Below are 22099 nucleotides of genomic sequence, written 5' to 3' on the forward strand. Positions count from 1 at the left end.
TCTTACTCACAAGTAGGCTGGGATTGAGGCTACTTCTCTGTTTCATGTACCAAGTTTTATTTCTACGGTCTCAAGTTCCTGCCTTACTTCTAAGAACTATTCATGAACGTTTGAACCCTGTTTGTGTTCCTTGCTTGCCGAATTGATTCCCCTCTCAAACTCTGTTTCAGTTTGAGTGTGTTTCGATATCTGGACTTTGGACTCTAATACTGGACATATTCCTTGACATTTCTGGACTATCTTATACCTTTTCTTAAAGGGCTATTGCTTGCTCAACTTTTCCATCAATTCATTTTTGGATAACTAATTGCTTTAATAAAGATATTAAAAGATTATTGGCCTCAGTGTTGGTTTTTGGTGCTCTCGCTGCCTGGATTGTAACAATTTGGATGTTTTGGAACTGTTGGGTTGGGAGAAGGTGGGGTAATAGTGGGGGTTGACTCCGTTTCCCGAATTTGAACCTGCGATGTTTCGTTGGAGAAGTTGAGTAGGTTAGCGGTTGAAGACGCTGCATCATTAGGGGATATTATTTCCTAAAGGTTGTGAATATACAATATTTGTGATTATTGGGTTTTTTTGTCTGTTGGAGGTAAGTGTGAATGGTGTCTAAGAGATGTTGTAGGTGTTGTGAATGGGTAGAGATTACGTTATTATCGGTATATTAGAGTTGTATAAAAGTACAATGCAGATAAAAACATACAAGAAGTAAACATTTAAATAGAATTCAACTAATCACAATATTAAAACACTTAAAACATTTAGTTGAAAGAATAACATGCAATTAAAAGATGAAGAACTATTACATACAATTTAACTGAAAATAATACAGCTCTTGCCACTAGTGCATGTAATGTTACATATCATCCTAAATATTTGTTTACTGGTGCAGCATACCTTCAAGCAATGAAATCAAGACAACAAGGGGGAAATAGGACTGATTAAACCAACTGCTAATTCCATTTGATGGACATCTGTGTCTGTTTAGTAGCAAAGGCCCTTCTGCTGCTCTTGTGCAAGCTCTTCATTCCTGTCAAGTTGATGATTCACAATGAACAGTTTAAGGGAACCTAGGTTGTAGAGGTATAACTGTTCAAAACAACACTTCCAGAGTACATGTAAATGATAAATGTAAAAGTAAAATCCTGGCGAATAATTTGTTATCTCAGCAGCCATCAGAATACTATAAAAACAACACTGACATGCTATGCCCAAGAACAGAGTTAAACTTGACAGCTTTCAGCTACAGTTTGTGAGAAAAGAAATGTTATCTTGATTTTCCATAGTATATGTTTGTAATGATGCCCCTGTGGGCAAGCTGTCAGGTAATACATGTGTCATTTTCCTGTATTCCCTCATTCCAAAGAAAGATGAAAACTGCCAAAAACACATTTGTGCAGCATTGTTCAGTGAAAACACAAATCTGCTGCATCTTTTAATGGCTGTATCCAGAATGCCGTAATAATGACACAGTTTTCTGCAGAAATCAGAGGCTGTTGCTGAATGAAGAGCCTGGTCAAAATAGTATTTTGACTGTACCAGTCATCGGCACTGACTGTGTGCCTATTGAGAATTGTGACAAGTCTTTTTTCCCTTTCAAAATGTGTGTAGCCTGTTTGGAAAGAGAAGGAAAGCTTCAGTCCATCTTGAACAAAACCAAATCAAACAGTGGCTGCTTTTCTCACTGTCTATTTTTTTAAGGATTTCTAGAACAACTTTAAGCAGAGTTGTTAAGTCAAGAAAGGAAGGAAAAGTATGGACTGGTCACCATTATGTAATTACTTGAGACATTTATTTATTTATTTATTTACAGTATTTATATTCTGCCCTTCTCACCCCGAAGGGGACTCAGGGCGGATCACATTATATACATATAGGGCAAACATTCAATGCATAGAACCGAGACAGAGACAGATGCAGAGGCAATTTAACCTTCTTTTGAAGGGATGTTCTATTCTGGCCACAGGGGGAGCAGCTGCTTCATCATCCACTGTGACCACACTTCCTCATTCCAACATCGTAAAGTAGTTACATTTGCCTCCCCACTTTATAAGTGGTACCTTATTTCGTACTTGATAGATGCAATTATCTTTTGGGTTGCTAGGTCAGCAATGAGCAGGGGCTTTTATTTTTTAATTGATGGGTGCTCACCCCATCACGGGCTGGCCTCGAACCCATGACCTCATGGTCAGAGTGATTTCTTGCAGCAGGCTGCTCACCAGCCTGCACCACAGCCCGGCCCCAAGAGACAAGAAAAGATGGCGTCGATAATAAAAACCAAGATAAGAATCAGGAAAATATCTATATGGTAACTAAAAGAAAAAAAAAAGATAAGGGGACAGTAGAGAAAGAGAAATTAAAAGAAAGAAGAAAACCACAACAGGGAAGATTGGAAATCTAAATCTCCTACTGAATACCCTATCCATAACTTCCAAACCCTCTTAGATAATCGGGTTATGTATAGATGTTCTCTCTTTTGTTTTTGTTTTCTCTTTTTATAGCGGTAGCCCCTCCATTATACCACTTCCCAATCCATATCTTTCTATATTTTATATTATCATGATGTTCATAAAAGACCCCCAAAAAACTATTTTTTTTTAAAAAAAAGAATGCTTAGCATGAAATTAAATGACAATCTCATATATATAGAATATATAGGAGCATATAGGCTCTCCTCTGCAGAAAGGGTTTGTGTGTGGATGAACCAAGAGGCCTGGGTGAAACAAGAGACCCAGAAGGAGGACAGAAAAAGATTCCTTTATTTTGGGGAGGGCTGTAGTAAAATAAAGCAGAATCAGCATACAGTGAACAACCTCCAGCCTGCCAAAGACATAAAGCTAAAGGGAAGCAAGTGGTGAAGCCCCCTATAAGGACCTCATCCCATTGGAAAGTGGGGAAAAGTGGGGGAAAGTGGAGGGACCCATATTAATTCATTCCCTGCTGTCTTTCCCATCTTCTGGGATGGTTGACCATCCCACATCCTTTTCCATCCTTTCCGGTCCTTTCTCTGCTTCCTCCCCATTTTATTCAGTCAGGAGTTGGTAGTACCCAACTCCTGAAAGTGAAGTCTTCTCCATTTTAATACACTGACAACACAGATTCCCATGGGCTGTGTGTTATGGGATGTTTTCTGTGGGTCTATACACACAAACGACTGTCTATGTACAAAGAAAATGTGTCCAAATGACATATATTGTTACAGTTCCCCGTACAAAGCTCAATTTGGCCGTACCCGACAAAATGAAAAGGAGCAACAGCTCTAACACAAAAGTTGTTCAAGTCTGGTATTGGTTCCAATACATATAGGCTTCAGGGATACAGTCAATGAAAATATCTTCCAAACAGATGGTTGGTCATGTTGCTGTATACTGGATTGAAGAAAATAATGATGGAGCACCGCTCTCAAAAAAGTCTTCAAAAGTAAAGTCCAAATAAAGTCCCAAGTCTACAGGGGTCCCGGGTATTTTTGACCCTGTTTCAGGGAAAAACCCCTTCTTCAGGAGTTGTTAAACTCAGCAACAATGAATTTCTATCTAAAACAAAACATAGAGTAACAAGTATTTTACCAGCAGTATTAACAGAAGTAAAGGTAACCCATATAACAGTATTATACTTACATAGTGCTAAATGCTTTCACTGAGTGACTCTGCTTGTGGTGATTTCAACTGCGAGTAATTCTGGAGGTTCATTCAAAGGTTTTTAAAGAGTACTTGAAGGTTTAAAGGAAACAGCTAAAATTAAGTGATTCATTAAGTCCCTGAGGGGAAAAGGTTTTAAACTTAAAGATCCAGTACATTTCCCTTTGGGATAATAGTTTTTCCAAGTCCATGAAAGGTTTTTGAGAGATGCATTCCAGAGCACAAAATTTAAATGAGGTAGATGAATGTTTGTATTGGGTGAAGTGTGAATATAAAAGAGATTCTGTAGATAAATTTTTGATTCTGGATTTATGTTCAGAGATTCTGATTCTCAAGGATCTGGTTGTTTTTCCGATATACCAGAGATCACAGTCACATGTCAAGAGGTAGATTACATTGCTGCTATTACAAGTAGAAAAATGTTTTAGTGTGGTGCCCACTTTGTTCCTATGGTTATATATCTCCTTAGTCTTCCAAGATTGAGGACAACACTTACAGTGACCACAAGGATAATGGCCTCTCAGGGTGCTCTTCAGTGTACTAATGGGAGTGATTAAATCTGTATGGATTAAATATTCTCTAATATTTTTAGTACGCCTGTTTCCAAAAATAGGTAATTTATCACAACCTGAAATATCTTGAAGAAGATGCCAGTGCTTTTTTATAATTTGGATTATGTGTTTGGAGTAATGCGATAATTCTTGTGTCCAGATAATTTGATTTTTAGTTGGTTTAGCAGATTCTTTCAGTAGGGTGGTTCTATCAGTTTTTTCAGCTTTAATTAATGCCTTTTTGATGACATGTTTAGGATAGCCTCTACTTCTAAACTCCTGGCTTAAGGTCAGGCTTTCATGAATGAAGTGTTCATTAGAGCTTGAGTTACGCTTTAGTCTAAGTAGTTGTGAAAATGGAAGATTGGTCTTTAAACCAAAGTGGTGGAAGCTGTTATAATGAAGAAAAGAATTTTTATCTGATGGTTTTCTGAAGTTCTTGACTAACAGTTTGTTATGATATTTATACACAGTAACATCTAAAAAATTGATATGTGACAGGTTGAGATGACTGGTAAACTTAATAGACGTATGTATAGTGTTAATCCAATTAGAGAATCCTACTGCGGCCTCAGTTGTTTTAAATACTATGAATATATCATCAATAAATCGGCCATAGTATATTATATTAGCATAGTACATATTTAAAGATGGATTAAGCAATATAGTGTTTTCTAAATGTGCCATGAATAGATTGGCAATCGATGGGGCTAACGGACTTCCCATAGCGACACCGAAGGTCTGAAAGTAAAATTGGTTTTGAAAACGGAAATAATTTTTCTCCAGTACTATATCTAACAGGTCCATCAAGAAATGTGTAGGTGGTTGCAATTTTGTTCTCCTACGAAGGATATTCTCTATGATGGTACGAGCCTCATCTAGTGGAATGTTAGTATAGAGTGAGGTGACATCAATCGTAACTAAAATGCTGTCCTCCTCAATTTTGAGATTTTCTACGATATTAATGAAGTGCTTTGTGTCTTTAATGTAGGAATCACAGAGAGGGACAAATGGTTGGCAAAAGGAGTCTAGATATTTAGCAACTGGTTCCAATACAGAAGATGAACCAGAAATAATAGGTCGGCCTGGGGGTGGAGTGATGCCTTTATGAATCTTAGGAAGAATATAAAAGATAGGTATCCTGGGGAAGTCATTTTGTAAGTATTTAAATGTAGAAGAAGAAATAAATCCCATGGATAATCCCTCTTGACACACCACCCTAATAAGGGACTGAATGTGTTTAGTGGGGTCTGTTGCAATAGGTTGGTAGAATTTACTATTTGATAACTGGAGGTTGACTTCCTTAATATAATCTCTTTTGTTAAGTAATACTATAGCTCCCCCTTTATCTGCTGGTTTCCAGACTACCTCTTTAAGGTTGCTCAATTTGACCAGAGTGGTTCTTTCTAATTCTGATAAATTTGAGTGGTATGGTTGTCTACGAGTAGTTAGCTTGTTAAAGTCCCTCTCTACAGCTTTTTCAAAGCATTTAATGTAAATGTTATCTGTGGAAGGGCAGAAGGTACTTTTAGGTTTGAAAGGATCTGTGGTTGTGTTGGATATGCTGTCTTTAAACATGTCTCTTAAGCGGATGGTTCTAAATAGCTTGAATAAATCTATTCGTGCTCGAAATGCATTAAATTTAGGGGTGGGAACAAATGATAGACCTTTGTTTACTACTGACCTTTCTACATCAGATAACTTATAGTCGGATAGATTAACAATCAGGTTCGGTGTCTCCGATTTCGGCCCCTTGGAAAAAAAGTGGAGGATGAGGATGATGGTAGAGTCCTATTTTTATGTCTAGAGGATCTTCTTAAAGGTGGTGAGTCAGAGACTTCAGAGCTTTCAGTTGTCCTTCCTGGGTCTTCCTCGGTAGAGGAGTCTGTAAATTGAGGATGGAATCTGACTTTTCTCTTAGAGGAAACTTGATCTTTGTCCAATAACCATGGGTAGACTCGATTGGACTGGTAATCATGACGATCTCTTTCAAACTTTTTGATTTTAAATTCCTTCACCTGATTGTATAGGTCACTACATTTTTTGTCAAGAGTCTCCAACATGGTAGCAGAGGTTGTATCTTTCGTAATGTTTTCCATAAGATTGGTAATTTTATTTTCTCCATCCTTAATGGTGGCATTGGATTTCATAATCAATAATGCCATCAGATCCAAGGAGCATTTGTTTAAAATTTTAACCCATTGTTGTAAAAAATCCTTATCTTCTTTGAACATGCCAGGTGGTTTATATATCCTTAATCCTCTGGGGATCATATTGTGTTTTATATAATCAGCTAATGTGGATGCATGAAGATCCAAACGAATATTTCTTTTTTTCAATTTTTCTAAGTCATAAAGGAAATTGCTGGTCTGGGAGGACTCAGCTGTTGGTACATGGTCAATGACTGACCTGTTTTTAGTAAGAGACATAATATCTTCTTTATCAAAGCTAAATGTACCGAGCCAGTCATCCATAGTGATATGGCTAAATTACTATACAAAGTCCCAGAATACTTGTAAAGTATCTATACACACAAACGACTGTCTATGTACAAAGAAAATGTGTCCAAATGACATATATTGTTACAGTTCCCCGTACAAAGCTCAATTTGGCCGTACCCGACAAAATGAAAAGGAGCAACAGCTCTAACACAAAAGTTGTTCAAGTCTGGTATTGGTTCCAATACATATAGGCTTCAGGGATACAGTCAATGAAAATATCTTCCAAACAGATGGTTGGTCATGTTGCTGTATACTGGATTGAAGAAAATAATGATGGAGCACCGCTCTCAAAAAAGTCTTCAAAAGTAAAGTCCAAATAAAGTCCCAAGTCTACAGGGGTCCCGGGTATTTTTGACCCTGTTTCAGGGAAAAACCCCTTCTTCAGGAGTTGTTAAACTCAGCAACAATGAATTTCTATCTAAAACAAAACATAGAGTAACAAGTATTTTACCAGCAGTATTAACAGAAGTAAAGGTAACCCATATAACAGTATTATACTTACATAGTGCTAAATGCTTTCACTGAGTGACTCTGCTTGTGGTGATTTCAACTGCGAGTAATTCTGGAGGTTCATTCAAAGGTTTTTAAAGAGTACTTGAAGGTTTAAAGGAAACAGCTAAAATTAAGTGATTCATTAAGTCCCTGAGGGGAAAAGGTTTTAAACTTAAAGATCCAGTACATTTCCCTTTGGGATAATAGTTTTTCCAAGTCCATGAAAGGTTTTTGAGAGATGCATTCCAGAGCACAAAATTTAAATGAGGTAGATGAATGTTTGTATTGGGTGAAGTGTGAATATAAAAGAGATTCTGTAGATAAATTTTTGATTCTGGATTTATGTTCAGAGATTCTGATTCTCAAGGATCTGGTTGTTTTTCCGATATACCAGAGATCACAGTCACATGTCAAGAGGTAGATTACATTGCTGCTATTACAAGTAGAAAAATGTTTTAGTGTGGTGCCCACTTTGTTCCTATGGTTATATATCTCCTTAGTCTTCCAAGATTGAGGACAACACTTACAGTGACCACAAGGATAATGGCCTCTCAGGGTGCTCTTCAGTGTACTAATGGGAGTGATTAAATCTGTATGGATTAAATATTCTCTAATATTTTTAGTACGCCTGTTTCCAAAAATAGGTAATTTATCACAACCTGAAATATCTTGAAGAAGATGCCAGTGCTTTTTTATAATTTGGATTATGTGTTTGGAGTAATGCGATAATTCTTGTGTCCAGATAATTTGATTTTTAGTTGGTTTAGCAGATTCTTTCAGTAGGGTGGTTCTATCAGTTTTTTCAGCTTTAATTAATGCCTTTTTGATGACATGTTTAGGATAGCCTCTACTTCTAAACTCCTGGCTTAAGGTCAGGCTTTCATGAATGAAGTGTTCATTAGAGCTTGAGTTACGCTTTAGTCTAAGTAGTTGTGAAAATGGAAGATTGGTCTTTAAACCAAAGTGGTGGAAGCTGTTATAATGAAGAAAAGAATTTTTATCTGATGGTTTTCTGAAGTTCTTGACTAACAGTTTGTTATGATATTTATACACAGTAACATCTAAAAAATTGATATGTGACAGGTTGAGATGACTGGTAAACTTAATAGACGTATGTATAGTGTTAATCCAATTAGAGAATCCTACTGCGGCCTCAGTTGTTTTAAATACTATGAATATATCATCAATAAATCGGCCATAGTATATTATATTAGCATAGTACATATTTAAAGATGGATTAAGCAATATAGTGTTTTCTAAATGTGCCATGAATAGATTGGCAATCGATGGGGCTAACGGACTTCCCATAGCGACACCGAAGGTCTGAAAGTAAAATTGGTTTTGAAAACGGAAATAATTTTTCTCCAGTACTATATCTAACAGGTCCATCAAGAAATGTGTAGGTGGTTGCAATTTTGTTCTCCTACGAAGGATATTCTCTATGATGGTACGAGCCTCATCTAGTGGAATGTTAGTATAGAGTGAGGTGACATCAATCGTAACTAAAATGCTGTCCTCCTCAATTTTGAGATTTTCTACGATATTAATGAAGTGCTTTGTGTCTTTAATGTAGGAATCACAGAGAGGGACAAATGGTTGGCAAAAGGAGTCTAGATATTTAGCAACTGGTTCCAATACAGAAGATGAACCAGAAATAATAGGTCGGCCTGGGGGTGGAGTGATGCCTTTATGAATCTTAGGAAGAATATAAAAGATAGGTATCCTGGGGAAGTCATTTTGTAAGTATTTAAATGTAGAAGAAGAAATAAATCCCATGGATAATCCCTCTTGACACACCACCCTAATAAGGGACTGAATGTGTTTAGTGGGGTCTGTTGCAATAGGTTGGTAGAATTTACTATTTGATAACTGGAGGTTGACTTCCTTAATATAATCTCTTTTGTTAAGTAATACTATAGCTCCCCCTTTATCTGCTGGTTTCCAGACTACCTCTTTAAGGTTGCTCAATTTGACCAGAGTGGTTCTTTCTAATTCTGATAAATTTGAGTGGTATGGTTGTCTACGAGTAGTTAGCTTGTTAAAGTCCCTCTCTACAGCTTTTTCAAAGCATTTAATGTAAATGTTATCTGTGGAAGGGCAGAAGGTACTTTTAGGTTTGAAAGGATCTGTGGTTGTGTTGGATATGCTGTCTTTAAACATGTCTCTTAAGCGGATGGTTCTAAATAGCTTGAATAAATCTATTCGTGCTCGAAATGCATTAAATTTAGGGGTGGGAACAAATGATAGACCTTTGTTTACTACTGACCTTTCTACATCAGATAACTTATAGTCGGATAGATTAACAATCAGGTTCGGTGTCTCCGATTTCGGCCCCTTGGAAAAAAAGAAGATAGAGAGTTGACTATGTGGGATGAATTAGTTACAGCCACCCACATTATACAACATGCCAGCTGTCAATGGGAACAGCGGTGCCCAGATTATAATATGCCCTTGCATACAAATATTAAACTCCCTTATCCTTCAGTAACCCCACACTGAGGTTTGCTTCTCTATCTGGAGCCTAGCAAAGCATGGAATTTACCCGGAGCATCACCTAGGAACCTTCCTATGTGTGAGAGAGGTGTGGTTACTGCAGTTAGGAAATGGTGGAAAGAGATAAGAAAGGATAGGTGCAGGAACAGAATATAGCTGGGATGTAGATTTATTTAGAACTCAGGCAATCTGACTATGCAACAATAACAGATTCTGGTGATCTTCTATCAATGTAACTGTTTACACTATGAGGGGGTAAAGTGCAGTCTTTTAGGTGGAGTTGGAGGTTAACTTCCGGCATGGTCACTATAGGTGCTAGTGAAAAATGCTGAAAAGTGCACTTGAACAGCTGGAGGGCTGCATTTTACCTATGATGGATTCTAGCATGAATGTAAAAAAACAAACATACTGCTCCAAACACTGTCTGCAATTTCTTGTCCGGAATGAATCGTGCAACTTTTTGTCTTGTTTTCTTTGTAGTGTTTAAATCTATGTAATCCAGAGTTATTTAAGCCTGAAGTAAATTGTTCCATTTTAAAAGGATGGGATTAGTGGTTTTGTGACGACTAGAAGACTTTTGAAGACTGTGTTGCATCCTCTCCATGATTCACACTATTAATTTTTTACCTTGCTTCTTATTTCAAATCTTCTGCAAATGTGCTCCCAAATTTAGGCCCATGGAGGCAAACATTGTTAATTAACATGCTGTTTATGTCAAGGACAGAACGCCACTAGATAAGATTCAACACAGTTTATTAAAGATACAGAACCAAAAATGCTCGTAAAAAACAAAGAGCTAGGCAAACACTCGCCTTCAATATGAAAAGTCACTCAAAAAACGGTTCAAAAGATAAACCGGATTAAACAAGAGTTTAATCCGGGTTAAACCAAAAATGCTTACTTCAGCCTGGGACTTTAAACAAATAAAAGCTGGTAAACAAACATTCAATAGAACATAAATACTGGCAGCAGATTCCTCTCTGCTACTCAACAGCTGTGGTTGAGCAACTAAGTTGTTACTCCTCCGTGCAGCGGGCGAACTCTGGGTCCAAACACATCAATCAGGGTTGCAGCGGTCAGCGGGGTCTCAATCCGGTCCGAGGTCGATAGCCAGGTGCAGGCGTCTTAGGTTCCACGAAAACCTCCGATAGCCAAAGAAAGGGTCGTCCAAGATGGTAGTCAGCCAGTCAGTCAGTCAGTCAGTCAATCAGTCAGTCAGCCAGTCCAGCGTCAATTCCGAGTAGGTAAATAATGTCCGTCAAGAAGACGACGGAGGGTCCAAGCTAATAAGATTAAACACAGGTTGCACAAGAAATGCCCACACAGTTCCTCCCGCCGTCTTTGCCCAGTGTCCTTGGTAACTTACGTATTCAGCAAACGAAACACACCCGTCTTCAGGAAATTCCCAACAAGAGCCCAAGCGTTCGTCCAGATTACCTTGCCCAACGCAATTAGCCCCGGATTCAAGACCCCATTATATGCCAGTTACAACTCCTCATCGCTATCAGGTGTTACCCTAATTCCAGGTGCCTCATCATCATCATCCTCATCAGAGCTAAAACATCTTTGACTACGCCCCACAGCATCCCCAGCTATCAGAAACGACCTGGTGAAGCACCTGACTGAAGCACCCACTGGCATCAACGAACGACTTTCAACCCTCCGAATTAACCTTGCCAAAAACCAACAGGCAACCATCATATGCGCCTATGCACCAACTCTAGATGCTGACGAAGACATCAAGGAAAAATTTTACTGTCAGCTGGATACCATCCTATCGGAGATACCTAAGGAGGACAAAATCATCCTCCTGGGGGACTTTAACGCAAGAGTCGGAAGGGACTCTGACCTGTGGCCAGGGATCATAGGAAAAGACGGGGTCGGAAACAGCAACTCGAATGGCATCTTGCTTCTCACCAAATGCGGAGAGCACAACCTTGTCATCACCAACACGCTCTTCCGCCAGAAAAACAAGCTCAAGACATCATGGAAGCACCCTCGGTCAAAGCATTGGCACCTCCTGGACTATGTTATCACACGTGCCAGAGACCGCCGCGATGTGCTTCTCACAAGAGCCATGACAGGTACTGATGACTGCTGGACAGACCACAGGCTAATCCGATCCACGATGGCTATCAAGATCGTCCCCAAACGCAGACTCCAAGGAAGGAAAACAAGGCGAAAAATGAACACCCAAGCCCTTCAGGTGCCCTCCAAACGAGCCCTTCTCCAAACAACACTCAAAGATCATCTACCCACAGAACACCCCGAAAATGTTGAGGAACATTGGAACAAACTGAAGACCTCCATCATCACAGCCTGCGAAGAAAGCATTGGATACCTAACTAAGAAACATCAAGACTGGTTTGATGATAACGACAAAGAGATCCAACAGCTGATTGATAACAAAAGGAAAGCCTTCCAAACATGGCAGAGAGACACCAACTGTGCTGCCAAGAAAAAGATCTATGCCAGTGCAAAAGCCGAGGTCCAAAGAAGGACCAGAGAACTCAAGAACATCTGGTGGACAAAGAAGGCTGAAGAAATCCAACACCTTGCAGATACCCATGACGCTCAGGGATTTTTCAAAGCCACAAAGATCATTTATGGACCAAGAAACCATGGCATACAGCCCCTACGCTCATCAGATGGAACCAAAATTCTGAAGGACAAAACATCAATTGCACTACGTTGGAAAGAGCACTACCAGAACCTGCTGAATCGCAGCTCCAATGTGGCCGAAGAGACCCTCTCACAAATCCCGCAACAACAAACCAGGGATGAGCTTGCAGCACTGCCTAGTTTGGAAGAAGTCAGCAATGCCATCAGCCAACAAAAAAACAACAAAGCTAGCGGACCTGATGGGATTCCCGCTGAAATCTTCAAAGAGGGTGGACCTGAGCTGATGCAACAACTCCACCAGCTTATTGAAAAGGTGTGGATGACCGAGAAAATCCCAGCAGACTTCAAGGATGCCACCATCATCACCCTTTTCAAGAAAGGGGACAGAACAGACTGCGGGAACTATCGTGGTATCTCCCTTCTAACCTCCGCCGGGAAAATCCTCGCAAGAATCCTTGCAAACCGCCTTCTCCCTGTCTCAGAAGACACCCTCCCAGAATCCCAGAATGGCTTCCGCCCCTCCAGAGGAACAGTGGACATGATCTTCACTGCTCGACAGCTCCAAGAAAAATGCAGGGAACAAAACCAACCTCTGTACATGGCATTCATTGACCTTGCAAAGGCATTCGACACAGTGAATCGCAGCGCTCTCTGGACCATCCTCCAAAAAATCGGGTGCCCTGACAAATTTGTGAACATCCTGCGGCTCCTCCATGATGACATGATGGCAACAGTCTTGGACAGCAACGGCTCCCAAAGTGACCCATTTAAGGTTGAATCAGGTGTCAAGCAGGGATGTGTTATTGCCCCCACCTTATTTTCCATCTTCATCGCTATGATACTTCACCTTGTTGATGGGAAGCTTCCCACCGGAGTGGAAATCATCTATCGGACAGATGGCAAGCTATTTAACCTCAGCAGACTGAGAGCCAAAACCAAGGTCACCACAACATCTGTTATAGAACTCCAATATGCTGATGACAACGTAGTCTGTGCGCGTTCAGAAGAAGACCTACAAGCCACTCTAAACACCTTCGCAGAAGCATACGAGAAGCTCGGCCTCTCACTGAACATCGAGAAAACCAAAGTGCTCTTCCAACAGGCACCAGCTAATCCCTCTGCAAAGCCAGGAATACAGCTTAACGGTGCAACATTAGAAAATGTTGACCATTTCCGCTACCTTGGTAGCCACCTCTCCACAAAAGTCAACATCGACACTGAAATACAACACCGCCTGAGCTCTGCGAGTGCAGCATTTTTCCGTATGAAGCAGAGAGTGTTCGATGACCGGGACATCCGTAGAGAGACCAAGGTGCTTGTTTATAAAGCCATTGTCCTCCCAACCCTGCTCTATGCCTGCGAAACGTGGACTGTGTACAGACGTCACACCAAACTCCTGGAGCGTTTCCATCAGCGTTGTCTCAGGAAAATCCTGCAAATCTCTTGGGAAGACAGGCGGACAAATGTCAGCGTGCTTGAGGAAGCAAAGACCACCAGCATTGAAGCGATGCTCTTACGCCATCAACTCCGTTGGACTGGCCACGTTGTCCGAATGCCCGATCACCGTCTCCCAAAGCAGCTCCTCTACTCTGAACTCAAGAATGGGAAACGGAATGTTGGAGGGCAGGAAAAGAGATTTAAAGATGGGCTCAAAGCCAACCTTAAAAACTGTGGCATAGACACTGAGAACTGGGAAGCCCTGGCCCTTGAGCGCTCTAATTGGAGGTCAGCTGTGACCAGCAGTGCTGCGGAGTTTGAAGAGGCACGAACGGAGGGCTTAAGGGAGAAACGTGCCAAGAGGAAGGAGCGTCAAGCTAACCCCGACCGGGACCGCCTTCCACCTGGAAACCGATGTCCTCACTGCGGGAGAATATGCGGGTCAAGAATCGGTCTCTTCAGTCACCTAAGAACACACGCCCAAGATACCAAGGTTGGAAGACCATCGTCCTCGAACGTCGAGGGATCGCCTAAGTAAGTCATCATCATCCTCATCAGAGCTAAAACATCTTTGACTACGCCCCACAGCATCCCCAGCTGTGGATCCCGTTCCATCCCTCCAGCTCGTCCACGGGTCCGATCCTGCAACCTGCCAGTCGCTCCCCATGCTATCATTACCAGGAACACCCAAATCCTCCCTCACACGAGTCCATTCCATGTCATCCTCCTCTGAGCTAACCACCTCTTCCTCCATTCTCTCGGTAAAACCCTCAAAGGAGTCTTCGTCAGATGGTTCTGCAAAGATATCCCGCAGCCGTTTCCTCTCTCGCTCCTCGAGAGAATCTGACTCTCGAGGAGTCTTACGACCACGTCTCCCAGTATTGGAGCCATAAGGCTCAACCATAACAGTTTAATAAATAAATCACTGTTGGTTAGAGGAGTGTCACCTTTGAAATGAATGGAGAGAAATGAAGTATCACTTATTGTCTAAGACTAAAATTGCCACAAAAATTTAAAAAGTGGCATTTCCATGATTAAAATTAAAGGATATTGATTAATCAACCAAGCTTTAGTAGCTGAATGTAAAGGTCTGCTGCCCAAATGAAGTAGATGTAGGGGAGGGGATTATGTATTACCGAAGAAGCAAATATACCATATTGCTTTAATTTTGTTCTTTGGCTTGCTCTCTCTCTCTCTCTCTCTCTCTCTCTCTCTCTCTCTCTCTCTCTCTCTCTCTCTCTCTCTCTCTCTTCTTTCTTTCTTCTGGGTTGTTGTGAGTTTTCTGGGCTGTATGGCCATGTTGCAGAAGCATTCTCTCCTGACGTTTTGCTCACATCTACGGCAGGCATCCTCAGAGGTTGAAGGGTCTGTTGGAAAATAAGTAGACTCCTGCAGTGTTGAGAGGATTCCTCTTGTCCTTTGCTGAATGTAGCTTTTGTTGGATTTTCTTCATGGGTCTGTAGATTGTTTGTATGTTATGTTTCTTCATTAGCTTGCCTATGCAGTCAGTTGTTCCTTTGATGTCTGGTAAGAACACTTTTCCTCTGAGTGGATCTTTGTCTTTCCTCTCGGAGCTTGTTCTTGGTCTTGCAGCTCTTTGATGTCTGTGATGGAATATCCATTGGCCTGTAGAGCCCAGTTTAGGTGGTTCAGTTCTCCTTGGAGGAGGTGGGGCTTGCAGATTCTTTTTGCACAGTCTGCCAGGGATTTAATTGTGTTTCTTTCTTTCTTTCTTTTTTTAACTTGGATGATGGTTAGAGTTTTCATGTAGATATCTATATGTGTTTGTAGGTTTTCTGTAAACTGTGTGGCCCAATAGTTGATTGGGTTTGCGGATGACTAGGAAAATCTATCAGGGCCAGCTAACACCTCCCAACAAAGGATTCCCTCAAGCAGCTACCAGCCAGGCCTTGAAATTATAGGACATTAAAATGCTAATCAAGGTGACAAATTGCAACATTCACATGTACCTCAAGTAGACAAGAGTTCTTCCCCCACCCTGGACATTCCACAAATATATAAGCCTTACTTATTTAATTTCCAACAGACCCCTCAACCTCTGAGGATGCCTGCCATAGATGTGGGTGAAACATCAGGAGAGAATGCTTCTGGAACATGGCCATACAGCCTGGAAAACTCATAACAACCCAGTGATTCTGGTCGTGAAATCCTTTGACAACACATACCTTTTATCTCTCTAACTACCAACGGTGTTGGAATATGTGTTATAATTTGTAACTTTTTGGCATAAATAAGGCTACCTAACATAACAAACAACAATCCAGATATTTTATGGCAAAAAGCTAACTAAACAAGAGAGATTGTTGTTACAAGTAAACAGTAGCATTTTTCAAATGCTAATGTAGGTCTTAGAAGATACATTTTTGGAGAAGCAGTGAGTGGATTCCAAAAGGATACAAATAAGCAATGATGTGTGATAAATTACGATTTCTGTCACATGATTTTTCACTTCTTTGCACTAGTTCGTAAGAGCCCTTAGGTCCTTCCACACAGCAATATAACCCAGAATATCAAGGTAGATGATCCACAATATCTGTTTTGAACTGGTTATCTGAGTCCACACTGTCATATAACCCAGTTCAAAGAAGATAATGTGGGATTTTCTAAAGCTGTGTGGGAGGGGACATAGACACGAGATTCCATACCCCTAAAAAGGTACAGAACTTTAATCTTGAAATGTGCAAAAGTGAATGTGAAAAAATAAAAACTTCACACACCAAACAACAGGAGAGCTATTGGCTGAATGTGATTTGGGACTAACCATTTTGTATTACCGTTTTTGGATCATTGAATTGCCCAGTCTTCTTTTTCTTATTGTCTTGGGTGCCATTGAGTTGAAGCTATAGTAAGCTGAAAGAGCTAGTAAATGGATTCATCTCCATCTGCTATGAGCCTGATACAGGCTATTTAGCTAATTGCTCACCTGTTTGCTGCTTTTTAGATTCCGTAAGTGGCATGGCTTCTCCATCTATGACATTTAATTGGTTGCTTTTAAGTTGTATTCTTTTTCTTTCCTTTCTTAGCCGCTTTCTACTCATTTTTTTCCTTTGCTTTGCCTTGTGATAATTGCTCTTGAAATACAGTAATCAGCTTCTTAGATTGTCACCTTGTCACACAGCATGTTAATTTCACTACGGCTTTATTAATTTCACACCCTCTGGCAATTCCATTTTAGCCACCTTTGTTTGTAACAACTCAAATTGAGTTCCTGTTTAAACAGTGCTAAAATATCATGTTAAGGTAGTATTGTTGTTTTTTTAAAAAACTGGACAATTGATAGGTGAGAGCATTTGATCAATAAAATGCAGTGTTTTGAATTTAAGTCAGTATATTTTTCTTCGTAATACCCATATTCCTTATTTTTTATAATCAAGATGAATGAATCTGCAAAAACCTAAACTCTTATGATTATTTCTATTTTCTATATTTCTAATTTCATTTGAAGGTGTTTTTTTCTGCCCCACATGCCATAATAGCAACCTACAAGGAAAGAGCAAAATGTAAGAACAAAGTTAAAAAATTAGAAAATAAAAGAGAAGATACAATGAGAAAACAATAATATTAAACCAGGGAATAAATAATAGGGTGTGTGACTCAGCAAAAAAGTGCAATTGGGGGGGGGGGGGTGCTGTTTTCGGTCCTGTAAGCTTTGGTCCATTGCCAAACTTTAGAGGCTAATTTCGCTGTCATTTTTAGGCCCATCATGATGGCACTTGCCTCAGCTGTAGGCCACATTTACGACTGCAAGCCTGCAAGTTTCAGAACATTTCACCAATCCACTGAGGGCCTTTCCATACAGCCATATAACCCAGAATATCAAGGCAGATAATCCACAATATCTGCTTTGAACTGGATTATCTGAGTCCACACTGCCATATAACCCCATTCAAAGCAGATAATGTGGGATTTTATACAGCTGTGTGGAAAGGTTATGAATTTTTATTGTCTTACCACAACACAAGCACAAGAGGGGTTTGGGGAATTGAAGTCCCAACTAGCAAGCGCCACATGAGGGCCTTTGATTGGCTGAGAAAGAAACATGAGAAACATAAAAGGTAAACACACACAGACCCCCTCCCCCAATGACCCACTTTACATCCTGGTGCAGTTTGGGGGAGGATGGACCATGGACAATGGGATTTGCTGTTCCTTCACTCCCTTCCAGAGACCTCTGTGACCCCCACGAATGATGGGCCTAGACCAACTTGGCACACAGACTCCCCATGGCCCACTTTATGGTGCGGCTAGTCTGTCCAATGAAATTTTCTGAATCAGCACTTTAAACAACTCCAAGAACAGGCCTTGATCATAAATGGAACAGGCAGGTTGTTGGTCCCAATATTATACTAGTAATATATAGAGCTAATATAGAATAATATATATAGCTAATAAAATATATAGAAAACAAAATAAGAAACAGGACTTCAGTGTTATTTATATCTGACTGAAACCATTTCTCTATCCAGATTTCCTTAAAATCAGCCTCTAAGAAAACATACATTTTCGTGCCCGAAAGATATAGCAGAAAATCATGATGACTGATGTATTACCAAAAAAGGTGTAAGAACCCTGTGATTAATTTTTTTTACCTGCCTTAATACACAAGAAACAGAAATGGTCTAATATCCCACACAGTGAAAAGCAAGCTCAGAGTGTTTTTCTCTTTCTCTGCTGCTGTCAGTTATGGTTACCATGGGAAAAAGAAAGCTATTACATTGACCAAGTTATGATATTCTTATGACAGTTGTTCTCTCTGTTGTTTATATATTTTGGAGAGTTTTGTATGTGCATGTGAAGATATATTTACACTTTTCCAACATGACTCTCTATTATTGTTTTTAGAAAGGACACTCAAGAACACATCCACCATGGAAAGTTCCCAATGCTGTTTTCCTAAAAGCGTGTGCAGTAACTAGCCCTCCTCAGCAATTTCAGTTGAAGAAAGGCAAGATTGATAATTTTGTCTCTTGTTGAGCCATCATCTTTTCTTCCTTTCTGATTCTTATCTAAAGCTACCATTCAATTGCTGAATTCTTTTCCTCTAAGGACTATTATTTCAATTACCTATATCCGCCTTTTATTGATTACTGTCAGCCTGTGGTCCTTTACTAGACTGCCAAAATCATAGTAAATGTGTTCAATTCTTTGCTCCTGGAAATTTAAACTTTGGAATTATTTCATTTTTATCTGGAAGTATTAAAATAATTTCAGTTTTGACTAAAGAAGGGAGGATATGTCTGTTTCCAGTTTATTTATTTATTTACAGTATTTATATTCCGCCCTTCTCACCCCAAAGGGGACTCAGGGTGGATCACATTATATACACATAGGGCAAACATTCAATGCCCATAAACACATCAAACAGAGACCGAGACAGACAGACACAGAGGCAATTTAACCTTCTCCTGAGGGGATGGCCACAGGGGGGAGCAGCTGCTTCATTATCCACTTTGATGGCACTTCCTCATTCCAGGTCGTAAATTAGTTAAACTTGCCTCCCCACTTTATAAGTGGTACCTTATTTCCTACTTGATAGATGCAACTATCTTTCGGGTTGCTAGGTCAGCAACGAGCAGGCGCTATTTTTAATTTTTAATTGACAGGTGCTCACCCCACCACGGGCTGGCCTCGAACTCATGACCTCATGGTCAGAGTGATTTATTGCAGCTGCTCAACAGCCTGCGCCACAGCCCGGTTCAAACAGTTTCATGTAGAAGATTCAGTCATGCATCCATTTTGTCAAACAACCTTTTTAAGGAAATGTCTCAACATGTTGTTATTGTTATGCAATTTTCTTATATTTATTTTGTTCATTTATTTTGTTCATTCATTGTGTTCATTCATTCATCTCATTTTCTATTAATAGTTATTTGTATTTAATTTTCTCTAACATAATTTGTTTTTCTGGAGATAACTAAATTGCAAAACTCAGTGAGAAAGACAGAGAGACCGAAGGAGGCACACTGTTGACTATCTATTTGTTGTGCGGCTTTTGACAATCATGCTCAAAACACAGTGATCTCAAACATACAGAGGACAGAAGTTACCCTGTAACTCACAGTCTAAATTTTTAATTAAGTTAAACTTCCAAGTTCAAGTCCTTTTTTAAAAAACACATCGGCAGTCATTTTGAAAGATGAGGCCAGATCCAAGTTAGTTTCATATCCTCTAATAACTTGCATGATAAACATGACATTACACTCACGTTTCATGCTTCCATTATAAAGCTAGTGTTTGCATGCTTTAATTAAAGATTTGAACTTTCCAGTGACTTGATTAAGCAGTCTGTCATTTAAAATGTGATTCTTCTTTGAGAAAAAAATATACACGTTCCTTTTAATATAAAAACTTGTTCTATTTTATTTCTAAAGTTATCACTGAGAAATAAAAATCCCAGCAATATTTAGGAAATAATCATGTAGTTCTTTGGTCTGTTTCAGATTTAAATATTTAGAACTGAAATAATAATTGACCATTGTATTGCTTCTAGAAGGACTGTGAAGAAAATAATTTTAGAAGTATTGAAATAAAATAGTCTTAGAAGAAAAATGTAATGTTGGAAAGCATTTAAATTATTGAGATGTATTCTGCCTTTTATTGATTGCTGTAGAAACCAGTGTTGACCCCTTGCTCCCTTTTGCATTCAACCGGCCCAAGAGGTAAGGAAAGCATGGCTCACATCATAATAATATTATAATAATAACATTATTATTATTATACCCCACCACCATCTCCGCATAGGGACTCAGGGTGACTTACCTATGGGACAAAATGTCAACAAAACATAAAAGCAAAACAATCCATTACAACAAAAACACACTAAAATAAAACATAGTAAAATATGACTATACACAGCCTTCAACACCATTTTTTAAAATCCCAGAACCAAAATCCTATTTCTCTACTAAAATAAGTCCAATTTTACTTTTTAAAGTTCCCACTGGTTTTAGGACCCACACTATTTTAGTATCATGAGAACACTTGAAAATGAAACAGAAGTGCTTGTAGTTGATATGCCATTTTTAAAACAGCTTCTTTTTAATGTAAATTGGTGAACGGCAAAATATTTCCACACATACCATATGGTTTTCTGTGGGACATTTCTGTCATTCTAAAAGAAAAAAAGAAATAAAAGGACCATGGGAGAATGGTGGGTTGGGTTGGGTTACTTTATATAAATACTAAAATACCTCCCCTAGCATCTAAGAAGTTGCCCATTCATGCCATAGGCAATGGTACCAAGATTTTCTCCTGTCTTTTTTAAACCCACTCCTTCTACTTTGATAGTCTTCCCAAAGCACTCAAAAATATGCTAACCACTGCTGCCAACAGTTTAAAAACTGCCCTTCTTTCAGCTCACTGGTAATATGTAATTAAAATTATATTACTTTGTTGTGAGGGTCTTATAGGCTGAACTATGAGCTATATAAAGACGACAGGACTGCTGTTCTTTAACTATTGGTAGTAAACAGAATTTTGTCAAGGTCAGTTTTATTCACTCATCACAAAATTGCATTTGTCACAATACCCATGTCTTTACCATTATTAAGCCCTGCCATCCCTTGCTTCTGGTCAATCTAATATTTTATGTTTGTGTAATGGAGCCTTTTGACATTCCTGTGTATATTATGTTTGTGTAATGGACTGTGGACACTAATGAGAAATGATGGTGCTCAGCACCTTGTCAGATGAACCCATTTACAAAATAAATTTGAACATGGCAAAAAATAGATGCATCTATGAATTCAGTATTTCTGGATGGTAGTTTATCATTTCCCTGCTGCTGAGATAACTGCCTTCATTGAGATAATAAGGCTAGCAAAATTTGTAGGACACAACATAAATGTTACTGCTGGGATGCATGGCAACAGATCGCCAAACAATTCAGTGGCTTCAGGTCTGTGGGATTTGGAGTTACCTTTCTATGTCAGCTACAATCTGGTTAAAGCAACTGACCTCCATTTCATGCACATCATCACTTTTTCCATAATTGAAAAGAACTACTAATAGTATAGTATCCTAAGCTGCATGTTCTACTCAATATTAGATCAAAAGCTAACATTCCACGAAAAGAGGGAAATGAAATATAAAATGCCATCTTTACTTTTAGTGAAGAACAAAATGCCTAGCTTATGTATTAACCCAATAATAAGAAGTCATTAAATTTACTTAGTCAAAGCAATATTATGGATTGTTTCAACTGGTTTATTAAGTTTGGGATAAGTCACTTAAACAGCAATCCCATTCCTTCATGCATAGCCGAAAGTTTCATTGAACTCAATGGGGCTTACTACAGAGCATGCTTGCTTAAGATTGCAGTCTTAAGAATGCTAATGGTGTTATCAGT

General features: G+C 39.3%; 1 protein-coding gene and 1 long non-coding RNA gene across 2 annotated transcripts; both read right to left on the bottom strand.

Moving 5' to 3' along the window:
- Window positions 1–3171: 3171 nt before the first annotated feature.
- Window positions 3172–6179, bottom strand: LOC134299197 (uncharacterized). Its single transcript, XM_062981255.1, has 2 exons — window positions 3615–6179; window positions 3172–3530 (listed from the first exon to the last, which is right to left on the bottom strand). Exon 1 carries the CDS (start codon window positions 5762–5764, stop codon window positions 3716–3718), a length of 2049 nt encoding a protein of 682 aa, XP_062837325.1. The 5' UTR covers window positions 5765–6179; the 3' UTR covers window positions 3172–3530; window positions 3615–3715.
- Window positions 6180–6746: 567 nt separating this feature from the next.
- Window positions 6747–7689, bottom strand: LOC134299198 (uncharacterized). Its single transcript, XR_010006363.1, has 2 exons — window positions 7190–7689; window positions 6747–7105 (listed from the first exon to the last, which is right to left on the bottom strand). It is a non-coding gene; the product is annotated as an uncharacterized LOC134299198 (long non-coding RNA).
- Window positions 7690–22099: the final 14410 nt, after the last annotated feature.

Source organism: Anolis carolinensis, chromosome 5 (assembly GCF_035594765.1).
Source record: "Anolis carolinensis isolate JA03-04 chromosome 5, rAnoCar3.1.pri, whole genome shotgun sequence".
Classification (NCBI taxonomy): Eukaryota; Metazoa; Chordata; class Lepidosauria; order Squamata; family Dactyloidae; genus Anolis; species Anolis carolinensis.